Consider the following 13,666-nt stretch of genomic DNA (forward strand, 5'->3'; position numbering starts at 1 on the left):
GAAGAACTGCAATGACACCATCATATGTGCCATATCAAGCAAATTCACTTTTCAACATGCACAGTTGAAGGACATCTACCAAATTATTTTTAGAAACCTGATGGAGCTCAATGAACTTAAGCTGATGACCAGACCAAGTCATCAGGCTAGGCCATTCTCATTCCCTTGTCTGATCAAAACTCAACCAGATAATTCCAGCTCTTACATGATAAAGAATATAAGAGAAAATATCTAGGCCACTAGAGATCTTAGAATGTATGTCCCATGAAAGCAAAGATTTGTGTTTATTCTGTTCGTCACCATATCTCCAGCTTTAGAACCATTTGTAGGCACTCAATAAGTACTTGATTGAATAAACCATGACAGCCCGAGGATTTCACTGATTAGCCCAAGCAGGGTCAGAGTTGAGCCTAGATCTCAGGGACAGAGAAAGAATAATTGTTGAGATCTTAGTATGTGCCAGGTATTATCACAAAAAATTATACATTATTTCACTTAATTCTTACCATGCTTTGTGGTGAGTACCACTATTACCCCACTTCTACAAAGCTTATCTAGCAGGCCACAGAGCAAGGTTATTCATTTCATTCATTTGTCAAATAGTTACTGAGCACCTGCTATTTATCCAGCACTGTGCCTAGCACAGGGAATACAATGATGAACAAGACTGACATGGAGTTTATATTTTAGCGTGGGAGACACTCAGCAAGTAAAGCAAAAACAATATACTTGCCAGTTGGAATACATGCTGTGAAATCAATAGAGTGAGGTGATGGAAAGAAACAGGAGCAGAGAGAGAAGTCTCCTTTAGGGACAGTGCTCAGAGAAGGGCTCTTTGAGGAACATGCAGACTTAAGCCTAAAGGATAAGAAGGCCCTCTTGTGATGAGCTGGAGGAAAGGGGTTCTAGGAAGAATAGCAAGTGCAAAGACCCAAGGGACAAGGGCATGGCAAGTTGAAGGACTAGGAAGTGTGGCGAGAATACACGGGACAAAAAGGAAAGGGTACAGGATGAGTTATGAGGAGTAAGCAGAGGTCAGATCTTTCTCCAAAAAAATTATATATTTCGTAATATATAAATATATTTTTTTCTTGAGGAGGAGATAATTTTATATATAACATATATAATATATGAAGTAAGTATGTAATATATGAGATATATACTCTTGGGGAAAGAGCTAATTATATATATCACATATTATATATGAGGTAATTATATATAAATAATACATATATTATTGGGGAAAGATAACATTTTTTAAAAGAACTAGAATTTTTAGAAAGAATACAAAACAAAAGTAAAATACTATGAAATAGAGAAATAATCACAGAAAAAAGCTGTGGGGAATTTTTAAAAAATTGGTAGAATTTTTAAATAATTCAATAAAAGAGTTGGTATATAAGTCAGCGAAGTGTCCAAGAAAGAACAAAAAATTACAAATATTTTTTAAATATGAAAGAAAAGGTCCACTCCCTGATTAAAGGTGGTAACAGAAAGAGAAAATGGGGGAGAGTGGGAGATAGAGATAGGAAATTACAAATGATACTAACAAAAATAAAAAGGGATTTTCCAGGGCTGAAAGACATATATCTTTAAATTGAAAGGATTTACCTTGTGCGCAGCAAAATTACTTTTACCAGATTCACACCTGGAAACATAATTGTAAAATTTCAGATCACCAAGTATAAAAGGAAGATCCTAAAAGCTTTCAAAGGGAAAAGGCACCATTCCCTCCACCCTGCTGCCTAGAATACACATGTGTTGGCTGAAGTACTAGCAACTATTTGGGACTGGGGGCCAGGGCCCCCAGACCAGGGCCACACCCGTTAGTAGAGAGGAACCTGAATCCCTGATAACTTTGTTCAACTGCCCAAGAACCCTGGACTGCCAATTTCTCGACGTCTTTGAATGTGAAAGAGAAATAAACTCTTAAACTATTTAAAACATTATTTTCTTGTTCTCTGTTATAGTCAACGAAATCTAATCCTAATTGGTTATGTTCAGATTAGCTGGGGAGTAGAGTACACAGAAGAGAGTGGAAAGAGCACTCACGGTGGTGAAAGAGAGCTGACAGGAGGCCTATGGTTAGATTAATATTTTAGATTTAGATTTTTAGATTTAGAAAATCACCCTGGTGGCACTGGCTCAATTTACAATTTTGCCAAACACATACCCTACTGCATTGGTTCTCAAACGTTAGAATGTATCAGATTTCCCTGGAGGGCTTGTTAAAATACAGATTGCTGGGCCCATCCCCAGATTTTCTGATTCAGTAAATCTGGATAGGCCCTGAGAAGGTGCATTTCTAAACGAGTTCCCAGGTGATGCTGAAGCTGCTGGTCCACACATTTTGAGAAACACTGCCGTAGAATAAGTCATATCAAAGTACCTTAAGGACAGGGAATGTGAGTTCTGGGGAAATTCTCCCCCACCTCCAACCAGACAGGCATTGGAGTGGCCTACACACCACCTCCTAGCCCCCTACCCTTGGGTCAAAGCAATCTAAAGAGGGAGAAAAGGTGCTGGGTCCTACAGGTGCCCTCGACATCCTTGTCTGCACAAGCTATGATGCCCATGATTCTTACCAGATGTGCCTGATTCCCTCTGGTCATCTCCAAGGATCTGGAAGACATATTCTGGTGAGACCTTAATATTCTCTGCTCTGCTACTCTGAGCCTGTTTCCTTGGCTAAAAAGATAGAGCAGTGGTATCAACTTTACAGGAAGTTGGAGCATTTCACAGGTCCTTTCTGTGCCAGAACATGGCACTGGTTAATAATAGTGCAACTCTCCAAGTATGTAATGAAGTTCTGAGGATGTGAGGAGGGGCCTCCCTGTTAGTGTGGCAGGGCTGGGGCCCTGGCCAATAATGGAGACACTTCCCTATGCCTCAATAGATTCTTCCCGGGTGGCTTTGGTGAAGGATTCTCAGCCTTAGCACCACTGACATTTTGGACTGTATAACTCTGTCATTGCGGGGCTGTCCTGTGCACGGCCAGATGTCTAACAGAATTCCGGTGCTCTACCCACTAGGTACCCACAGCATACACAATGCCTAACCTCACACCATTGTGACAATCAAAAGTATCCTCAGACACTTCACAGAGGGAATGTGGTTCTCCATGCCTGTCATATACATAGGTGCTCAATAAATAGCTGCTTATAATTAATTAAACGCAGAAGAATGTCTCTCATCCAAAAGAATACCTGGACTATCTGATAGTCAGATTCTACCTCTTCTACCCTATTTTTCAAGGCACTGTGCATATGCCCCTTCTTCCATGGAGACTTCATTGATTGCCCTCACCCTTCATTGATTTACCACTCAATGCTGACAGCCATTAGTGTTCCTCTTTAACACTTGTCATTTAGTGTTTTATTTATTTGTTCCACTATTCACAAAGTACCAAGGTGACTCTAAAAGAACTTTAGCCCATTACCCATCTCCTGTCCCCACTACCTTCCCTATAAAAATGATATTCTGTGGCATATACATTTGACATTTTCTTAAAAATGTAGAAAAGTGTGAAGGGAACTTTCACAATTTGTATTCCTTTGCAATACACAACCTAAGTTAAATTTTCTTTTAAAATGTATTAACTTACTATTTATTGTACACTTATCAAGGTCCAAAGCCTGTCCGACAAAACGTTACATGGATTAACTCATTTTATCCTTACAACCCTAGGAAGCAGAAACTTTTATAAACCCCATTTTACAGATGAAGCACAGAGAGGTTATTAACTTGCCCACTGGTAGGTCATACAGCTAGCAAGTGTTCAGTGTCCAGATCTGAACCAGGCAGTCCATGCTCTGTCTGCACAGTCCCAACTGCTGTAACCCGTGTGGAGGGATCAACAGACACAGCAGGCGGGACGCTGGAGAGCCCTGTCAACCTTCTGCCTGTGATAAACAATATGCTCACCTAGCCTGTGCTGTGGGGACAAGATTTCCAGGTGCCATACCAGAGGCCAAGCAGCTTCACGACCTCCACCCCACCCAGTTCTCAGCAAGACTGTCGCTCCAAAATTGTAGAATTTCTGCAGCAGTGGGTCACTAGGCTAAGGTGTCCGAGGTCAGGAGCCTTGGTTTCTCATTCACTATGTTACCCAAGAGATATCTCCACGCCTTGCACAAAGGAAGCTCTCCATTTTGTTAAATATATAAAAAGTGCAATGCTGGGAAGTTCTTCCTGAGGTCTAACCTCTGGCGCCCTGAGATCGAAGCCGAGCCGCGGCGCCTGAGGGCCGTGACCACCAGGTGTCGCCGCGGCGCCCCCAAGCTGGAGGGCGGAGCGGCTGGAGATCGCAAGGAGCATGTGGACGCTCGGACGCCGCGTGGCTCCCAACCTCCTACCCCTCTCGACGCCCCTAGGGTCGGCCCAGACCCGCACAGGGGCCCCGTGGCCGGCGAAGAATATCTCACTCTGCGGCCACCAGGACCTGCGCGCCAGGACCGCCGTAGCCTGTGCCCCTGTCCCTGCGGTGAGTATCCGCCGAGCACTCGCTCGGGCCGCGCGCCGTAAGAGGAAGACCGCGCACGCCGATGACGCTGCGCGCACGCGCCCCCGCGACGTGCACGCGCGCCCGCTCCCGCGGGGACGACACTGGGCGGCGGGGAGAATGAGTCTGTTTCTATAAAGACAGAGGACAATGCCCAGCAGGTGGTGAACAGTCTAGAATACGCTGTAGCTGTAACTAGGGTTACCACGACTGCTCTCGCTTCTCCTTTAGAGCCAGCCTTTTTAAACATGCCGTCTGTGCTCTGCACCCCCATTCCCTCCTCTGCTCACCTTTCAGCCCCGTGCCCTCTGCGTTCTTTCTTGCCAAGGGCAATGATGGCTCAAGAGCCATAAGTGACAGCCTCTGACCCCTTCTTATAGTGCAACCAGAGACCCTTGGAGAATGTTACTCTTATCACCAACCTCTTAAAGCCTTTCGGTGCCTTCCCAGGATGAAGTCCAAATAAGGGCCTTCAGAATGCTCTGTGGCCGCTGCCTCTCTCGATCACCTCCTTTGCCGTCTGCACTTTTCTCCGTCTGTATCACTTTCTTCTCAACCTTCACAGGCTCCGTGCCCTCCTGCACTGGCATAGGTCCCTCTGAGAGGGACCCCTCTCTCTCTACTCGCTCTCCCCTGGTTATTTCCTACGTTTCTCTAGCTGGTCAGTAGGGCTGGACATAATCAACTCACACCCACCCACGTCCTCGGAGCTGGCACCTGGATACTCAGCAGTTTTGTATTAAAAGAAATCAACAGGTCTCATTGTCTCCTGTAGATCCTGTTAATCAGATTTGTCAGCAGTCTGCAGTAAGAACCTCCCTTCTGGATGGCAGCAGACTTTTGCCTCTTGCTGTTTGTTGTTGCTTGTTTTAGTCAAATGCTAGGATATTTACTGAGGCTTCCTTGTGTCGCCTGTGCTAACCACGACATACCCAGAACAGCCTAGAGCAGCGCTACCTGATAAAACCTCCTGTGATGATGAACTTGTTCTATGTCTATGCCACTAACCACATGAGGCCATGGAACACTTGAAATGTGGCTAGTGTGACTGAAGAATTGACTTTTTCAATTTTATTTTATTTCAAAAAATTTACATTTAAATGCTGCTCGTGGCTTGTGGCTACCATAGTGGACAGCACAGGCCTTAGAGACCAGGAGAATTCAATGTAATACATTAAAAGATGGTGAAAAGAGTTCCCAAGAAATACTCCTGAAAAACTCTACCATGATTACTCTCGAATGTAGAAGTGGCAATATTTAAACGGTGCAGTAATGGACTATAAGATACTGAAAAATGGTAATGTTCTTCTTTGGCATTTAGAGTTTGAGCCTCCACTGCTTCAGCCAGATGCTGAATGTCAAAAAGCAGAGTGTCTGTGTGATGCACTTGAGGACAACAGGAACTTTGAGTGACCCAGGGTAAGATAAACAAACATCTTTCACATCAGAGATCTTCCTTTCTCTCTGTCTCTTTCTCTCAATATACAACATGTGCACACACACACACACTTCTATTTTTTTCTTATTTTTCCCTAATATACAACATGTGCACACACACACTTCTATTTTTTTCTTATTTTTCCCTTTTCTCTTATCTTTAAAAAAAAAGACCATCCCAATGGAACCTGTTTTGTCCCTTAGCAGCAGCACTCGTAAGCATATTTCCACATCACTATCTATTGCATTATTTTAATTGAAATAGGATTAATTTTATGTACATACCATAATTCGTTGAACCCATCCCCTATTGTTGGATATTTAGGTTCTTTTCAGAGTTTTGTTATTATTCTCTTTGATATCTTAGTAGTTAGGGTAGGCCAAGCTTCTGTAGCAAATAGGCCCAAACTGTAATGGCTTAAACCAGGAGTAGTTTGTGTCACCCTCTCTGGCCAGCCCAGGGTAGGCATGCCTTTGTGAAATGATTTAGGGATCCTGGCTCATTCTCACCTCCCTATTACCTGTTAGTACTTTACTATCTTTTGCATGGTCAAGGTCAGGTCGCCCTGTTCAGGTTCTGTTCCACAGAAAAGGAAAAGAGTATTGAAGGCCTGGAAGTGGCACTTGTCCCTCATTTTAGTGGGAAGGACTTGGTCACATGGCCCCAGCTAGCTGTAGGGGAGGCTGGGAAATGTGGTCTAATGAGTGCCCTGGAAGAAAGAGGTGATGGGTTCAGATGGAATGCTGCCAGGCACTGCTCCAGTCTGCCCTCTACCACTGATACAGACCCTTCTTCCACACACCACATACACTGTTTCCAGCCCCAAGGCTGCAACCACGGCCCATGTCGTCAGTCATCTACCTCAAAGGCCATGCCGTCTTCTCTCCCAGGTCTAGGAATGGCTCCTCTGACTTACACACACACACACACACACACACGCACGCACGCACGCACGCACGCACGCAGGCATAGAGAAGGGCAAAATAACAACTACCATAACTCCCATTCAAAAAAGAGACGTCTCCCTGGCCTGTGGCAGCAATGGAGTCCTCCTGGGCAGCACTGGAACAACCTGTGCCCTGGCAGAGAGGGACATTCCTCCATGAAATCCCGGTTCTGCCTCCTGGGAGTCTCCTCGTTCATTACCCTCCTTGGCCACAGCGGAGGCAGGCAGTAGGAAGTGTGTCCTCCTTGGGAGCATGCAGCCTTGTAGCCCACTGCCAGCATTCTGGGCTTCCAAAGGCTATTATGTTTTAAGGCTTCACTGGCTTCTTATAGGACAGACTCATTTTTCTCTGATAACAGGATTTTCTCAGAAACCTAGTAGGCTTCTGATCTCTTTACTCCCAATCAGTCCCATTGCCAATAACCACAATCCAAATTTCTTCCCTGGAAGAAGCCTCAGGCTGCCTTATTTTTTACATCCTCACCCTCAGCTCTCTCAATATGATTTTTGCAATAATGAAACTCTTTTTTGGCCTAATGAGAGGTCTTTGTTGTTCAAAGCCTTACATTCTCCCTTTAGCTTTTCCATCTCTGTGTAGCCTTTAATCCTCAAATGCTCCATTACATTCCATCGACCTGCAGACATCTCAGTTCTCTTCTTGCTCACCATTTTCATATTGCACCAGCTAACAACAGCAAAGCCACCCATACACAGGAACATTCTGACTGTCTCCATAGCTATAGGCTCAGTAAGCATGTTGGGGGCCTTCCAGGTTATCACAGGCAGCAGGTTGACAGAGGGCCTAGCGAGCACAGAACCTGCTGTGTCTGTGTCCATTGGCCCCTCCCTACATCTGCTGAGTGCTCCTTGCAGCCTATGTTAGGTTTTTGCTTTAGTGGTACCATTTCCAGGTCTTCCCTGTGCAAACACTCTGTTCCTGTCCCTCACCCCTGCAGGCAGTCCTCTGAGGATGGGTGGGGCCCTTGCAGGATTCCTCAAGTCCAGTTCCCTTCTTCAGGGTCTACTTCTGGCTTCTGGGATGCACACCTTTGTCCTGCCACATGCAGGACAGTCTGCTTCTGTGGTGGTGCAACTTGGCTGCTATTGGGTAGCACCTGCCAAGGCTCTTGACTTTCTCACTCTATTCACTGTCTGTAACACATGTCACCCTCTTCTCCAGGTTCTCTCCGACACACCCATCCCAGGCCCACCACTCTCTTTAAGAAACAGCCCCTCACCATTTCCTGATCCATCCTATAATCTTCCCCACATCATACCCTTGAGGCGGGTGATGGGCTGGGTGATGGGTGGACATATGGCAGATCTTTATGTCTTGCATTCATGTCTAGCAGCCACTGTGTCTTACTTTAGGCCTCCTGGTAACTCTCAGATGATGGAGTAGTCTTGGATACAGCTTATAATTTACAGATATATCCTCATGGGAGCACAAAAGCTCATACAAGGATGTTTATTAGAGCAGCATTTTTATTGTTATAATTAACATACCATAAAATTTACGATTTAAAATGTACCATTCAGTGGTTTTTAGTATATTTAAGGTTGTGCAACTTTCACCACTAATTCCAGAACATTTTCATCACTTCAAAAAGAAACAACGTGCCTATTAATAATCACCTCCTTCCTCAAACTCCTAGCAACCACTAATCTGCTTTCTGTCTATAGACTTACACCAATTTTTAAAAATTGAAAAATAGTATATATAAAAGAATGTCTCCAAGTCACAAGTATACAGTTTGATAAAATTTCAAAAACTGAACATAGCACATAACTCAAGAAATAGCTCAGGAATGTTACTAGCCCCTCAAAAGCAAGCTTCCTGCTCACATCAATTTATTAACCCCTCCTTGCCCCAGAGTAACTACCAATCTGAATTCTAATAGCCTGGATCAGTTTTGCCTGTTTTTTTGTTTTGTTTTTTTTTTTACTTTATATAAAGTAAAAAACTTTATATAAAGTTTTGTAATAACTTTGTGGTTACTGGACTTATCGAGGTGATCATTTCATAAGGTATATAAATGTCGAATCACTATGTTTTACACTCGAAGCTAATATAATATTGTATGTCAACTATGCTTTAACAACAACAAAAAGAAATGCATACCTAGGCCCAATAAAAGACATGTACTATTAAAACTATTTAATACTTCATTTCTATATGTAAAAGAATATAGAATTTCTGGAAGGATAGAGAAGAGATTGTCATCATAGTTGACTCTGGGGATAGCAGCTGCCTGATTGGGAAGAAAGGCTTTTCTGGTAACCCTTGCATACTGTTTAAGTTTTTACTCTGTACATGTTAGCTATTTCCTATCAATTTTAAAAATCTAAATAAAAAATAAATGTGATTTGATGTTAGTAAAATGGAACGGTTTAGTAATCTTATGTTTTGATGGTTCCCTGCAGCTCTCTAGATGAGACCACCTATGAAAGACTGGCAGAGGAGACACTGGACTCTTTGGCAGAGTTTTTCGAAGACCTTGCAGACAAACCATACACATTTGAAGACTATGATGTCTCCTTTGGGGTACCTTTTCACTTATTTTCATTTTTGTGTTTCCTCCCTAAGAATTCAGCTCACTAAAGTGAAGAATTTCACTCCAGCAGGGTTAAGCATCCAGCAGCATGCAGTTATGGGTGAGACCAAAAGGCTTGAGTTCATGATCCAGCCCTGCTCCATCGGGCTTGTGACCTTGGGCAAGTCACTCAGTCTCTTTGAGCCTCATTTTTGCTTAAAAATTCACATTTTCAGGCTTCACCCAATACCCATGAAGGTAAATCAGAAAGGGCCAAAGCATGTGTTTGTCTCATTAGGCAGGCATGGGGAACACTGAACTAGACCACTAGTTCTTAAGCAAGATAAGATAGTTCCCAAGAGGTATTCAGACTACACAGACATGAGCTCCATTCCTGGGAAAGTCTGATATAGTAGGTCAGGGTACATTACTAGGAAGCATTTTTTTTTTTTTTTGGAAAGCATATTTTTGAAAAACCTGAGATTCTAGTGCGTATTTGTGGGTCCTGCCCCTAGGAATTTTATTTAATGGATCTTGGGTATGGCCCAGACAAAACATTGGCATTTTTTAAAAATTTTAAAATTCCCTCCCCAGGTGATTCTAAAACGCAGCTTGCGGGAGAACCCCTGGTCTGGATGAAACTTGAGCCCCACCCAGATCCTGGAAGCCAAGGGAGTGCTGGTCCATATCAACTGGCCACCAGGTGGCAGAGATGAGCAATGGTCCACTTTTGGATTAGAATTATTGCTTAGGCCATAGGGAGCAGTTCTTTTTAGCCAGTGGGAGAAACTACTCTGCAGAGAGGTTAATCCTCTTGACAGCAATTAATAGCAGGAATTGTCATGAAGTGTGCATTTTAGATTACATCACGGAATTATTTAGGACAACCAGCTGTTAGGTTAAAGTGATAGAAATGCTGTTGGATATTGCTGGTAGAGTGCTGGGAGAAGGGACTCCCTCAGATGTAGCAGGAAGCAAAGTCTTGGCGATGTCAAGCCTCATTGTAAGGTCAGTGAGGGACGGTAAAACTAGAGCTAACTGGCAAGAAAGGAATGAATGCCTTCCAGGTGGTTTCAGTGATTGCTGTCAGCAGCGGAAAATGCAGTCCTGTCCAGGCAATGTTTTAGAAGTGCTTATACAGACAGCCTCAGAAGGCAAAGCCGCCTGGTAACCATTACAAGCTGGCCAGGTCAACATGACCATCTGGGAGATGATTACAGGTGGGGCAGTTACAGGTTTCCCCTCTCCTGCCTCCCTACCGGAGTCTGTAGCTAGAGGGAAACAAAGTCTTGGGCTAAGCTCTGCCACACATACAAACATTTATTAACATGCCACAAAAACAGTCACACCACCTGTTCTTATAGGATTGGTGAAGACCCACCTTGACCCAAGTACTTGGCATAAATGTTTCATTAGAAGCAAATATGCCAGTATTCTAGTAGCTGGATTCTGAGTACCTCATTGAATCCAGCCACAAAAGCTTTTGCTCAGTAGTTGGTCACAGGACCTTACCTGAATCCTACCTGCAGAGTCTCTCTGAAGAGCTATTCAGCTACTGGGCTTTCCAGATCCCATAACTGATTCTTGCAAAGGAAGGGACACTTGTATTTTTCTAGTTAATCCATATACCTTGAGTATCATTCAACTCTCCAGCAAAAAATTATTCTAGCAAGTCATTTGTTAATTATGAAATTCTCTAGAACAGATGTAGAAATCTAACGGCATATAGTACCTGCCTCTACAGTTTGGACTTCTGATTAAAGACTTTGAAATGCTGTCTACCCTGAGATATGAATTCCTGATTAGAGTCCTTCAGGTGCTAACCTAGATATTTCACATATAAATCAATTGAAGTACATTATAGACAAGAAAAAACCTATAACATTATTACTTGAGCTTCATTGGAGTCCAGTCTTTCCTTGCCCTCAGGGTTGTGGAAGAGGAAGAAACTTTACCCTACTAGGTTCTTTGGGCTGGTCTAATAATTAAATATACAGATTAATAAGAGAAAATAACCAAATTCAATTACATTTGTATACATGGGAACCTCACAGACATTAGAGAGTCAGAGACCCCACAAACATGAGAGTTTCTGAGATAGAAAGTTAAAATGAGGTATATAAGGCATTCTGAGCCGAAGATGAGATAAGATGTCTTGGAGCTTCAGAGAGGAGGTGGGTCACTGCAGGACAATAAGAAGAGTAAATGTTCAGTAATTAGAAGTTTGCCCTGCTGTATAGATAAGACATAAAAAGTTATCTCTGGTAGTAACGTTTATTATGGGTAAGGCCCAAGTTCAAATTATTTAAGGGAGTGGTCACAGTTTCTCTTAGGCCCTCAGGATCTCAGTTACTTTCAGCTCACAATAATCCATATGCCAAGGTGGCACATTTTGGGGAGGCCTGTTCTGAACCCGTACAGGGTCCAGGTGGATGTTACCTCTGTGAAGCCATCCTGGGTGCTCCAGGCGGACACCACCAGTCCCTTGCCCAGCACTCAGGATGACTGGAGCACTGATCACCCTTTGTTGTAATTGTCTATTTACACATCAGCTCCCATGGCTAGACTGAGCTCCTTGGCAGCAGTGACACTGTCCATTCTTGGTATTCCCAATGCCTGGAACATTGCCAACTAATAAATGTTGATTCAATATGTAAATGAAATGGGGCCCATGTACTTTTCCAAAACTCACTTTCATTGATGCTACTCAACATTTATAGATGTTTTACCAACTTACTACTGGCCAAGTCAGCAAATGAAAGTAGTAATCCAGATACACCCAAGAACGCATTTGTTCTTTTTTTTTTTTTAAGTGACATTTGCTTGTTGCTATATTCTTCATTCACTAAGTTGTTGTTATATTATTGCTATAGAGCACAAGTTTCTTAACCGTTTTGGGGTCAGGACCCCCCACTCTAGACCCTCTCCCAAGAAAAACTTCCCCACACACCCATGAGCATAGTTTCAGCTTCAGTGTAGAGGCTGTTTGCAGATTTCTGAAGACCACCTCTGGATCTCTGGTTATGGACACTTGCTCAGAAGCAGCATTTGATTGGAGTTGGAGACAAAGGGTCTGGCTTAGCATCTTGGATTTATATCTTCTTTCCAAGAGCCCTCAAGTGAATTATGTAACTTCTGTGAGTGGCAAGTTCTTCAGCTGTGACATTCCTCTACTTCCCTGGGTTTATATTAGGATTAAATACAACGGAAAAAGTGCTTCATGTTCATTATTTTTATTCCTTAAGGGGAAGTTGGTATCTATTTTAGGAGTGTGGGAAGCTACAAATACATGACATCCCCTAACTTAACATGCCACCCCATATGTGTCTATTTCTCCAAATCAGCTGATGACAAAAGAAATTGCTCTTTTTGCTTCTGCATGTGTAGGGCTGATATTGACTGGTGAAAATTAATAAGCCTTACCAGTAGCCAGGGTCTGTTCTGATTGATTAGTGTCCATGTCTCAGCAGCTGCTATTTTGACTATTTCTAACCCCCTTACCCTCCCCCCGGCACCAAAGTCTGCCCACACTCCCAAAATAAACTCAGATTGCCACATAAAGAATAGTAACAATGAACAAAATACCCTCTTTGTCTGGTCTATTGCAGACAGTTCTAAAAGCAGTAAGAACCAGTAAGGCAGCTCATTTCCTTCCTCTTCTTGCTACTTTCCTTTGGAAACAGCTTCAAGCTCTATGGGGGAAAAAATCCAATTATACACAATGAACAGAAGCAGGATGGGGGAAATGTTGAGACTTTCTGCCTTGCATAACCTTATCCTTAACTTTGGCAGATGTTGTCACAGTGCCTGGTTATCATCAGCTCCATTCATTCATCTACAAATATATTTTATGTACATCCAGTATTTTGCACAAAGAATGCATGTGCTAGACATTGAAGATGCTAAGATGAAATCTACTCCCCAAGTGCTTAAAGTAGTGGAGGGTCGGGGACAGGCGACCACCAAACAAGCCAGCATCTCATATGTGATGAGGAAAGCATGTAAGGCTATGGGGACACACACAGACCCTGGTCCTCTCTGACGGGCATCAGGGTAACCTTCCCAGAGGCCCCTCAGCTGGGACCCGCAGCCACAGGATTTCCCCATCTTGTGCACAGAGCAGCAGGTGGACACCAGAGAAAGTGCCAGGTGGAGGAAACAGCTTGAGACTTGCACGTCCAGAAGCATTCTTGTGGTGGTTTTATTTATGCTTTTTGTTAATGAGAGGCCTAGTCCTTGGAGTCACT

At 43.3% G+C, this 13,666-nt stretch overlaps 1 protein-coding gene across 2 annotated transcripts in view; it reads left to right on the forward strand.

Annotated features, from left to right (window-relative positions):
- Positions 1 to 4,261: 4,261 nt before the first annotated feature.
- FXN (frataxin) overlaps positions 4,262 to 13,666 on the forward strand; it is a 16,129-nt gene continuing 6,724 nt past the window's right edge. Inside the window, exons 1-3 of one of the 2 annotated variants that reach the window (XM_025051411.1) lie at positions 4,262 to 4,483; positions 5,823 to 5,920; positions 9,310 to 9,430. In XM_025051411.1, coding sequence (XP_024907179.1) covers positions 4,316 to 4,483; positions 5,823 to 5,920; positions 9,310 to 9,430 — 387 coding nt within the window. In that variant the 5' untranslated portion in view covers positions 4,262 to 4,315. The remainder of the gene's footprint in view (positions 4,484 to 5,822; positions 5,921 to 9,309; positions 9,431 to 13,666) is intronic. The other variant, XM_006918404.3, reaches the window with a different exon arrangement.

This window comes from Pteropus alecto, unplaced genomic scaffold (assembly GCF_000325575.1).
Source record: "Pteropus alecto unplaced genomic scaffold, ASM32557v1 scaffold95, whole genome shotgun sequence".
In the NCBI taxonomy this organism is placed as follows: Eukaryota; Metazoa; Chordata; class Mammalia; order Chiroptera; family Pteropodidae; genus Pteropus; species Pteropus alecto.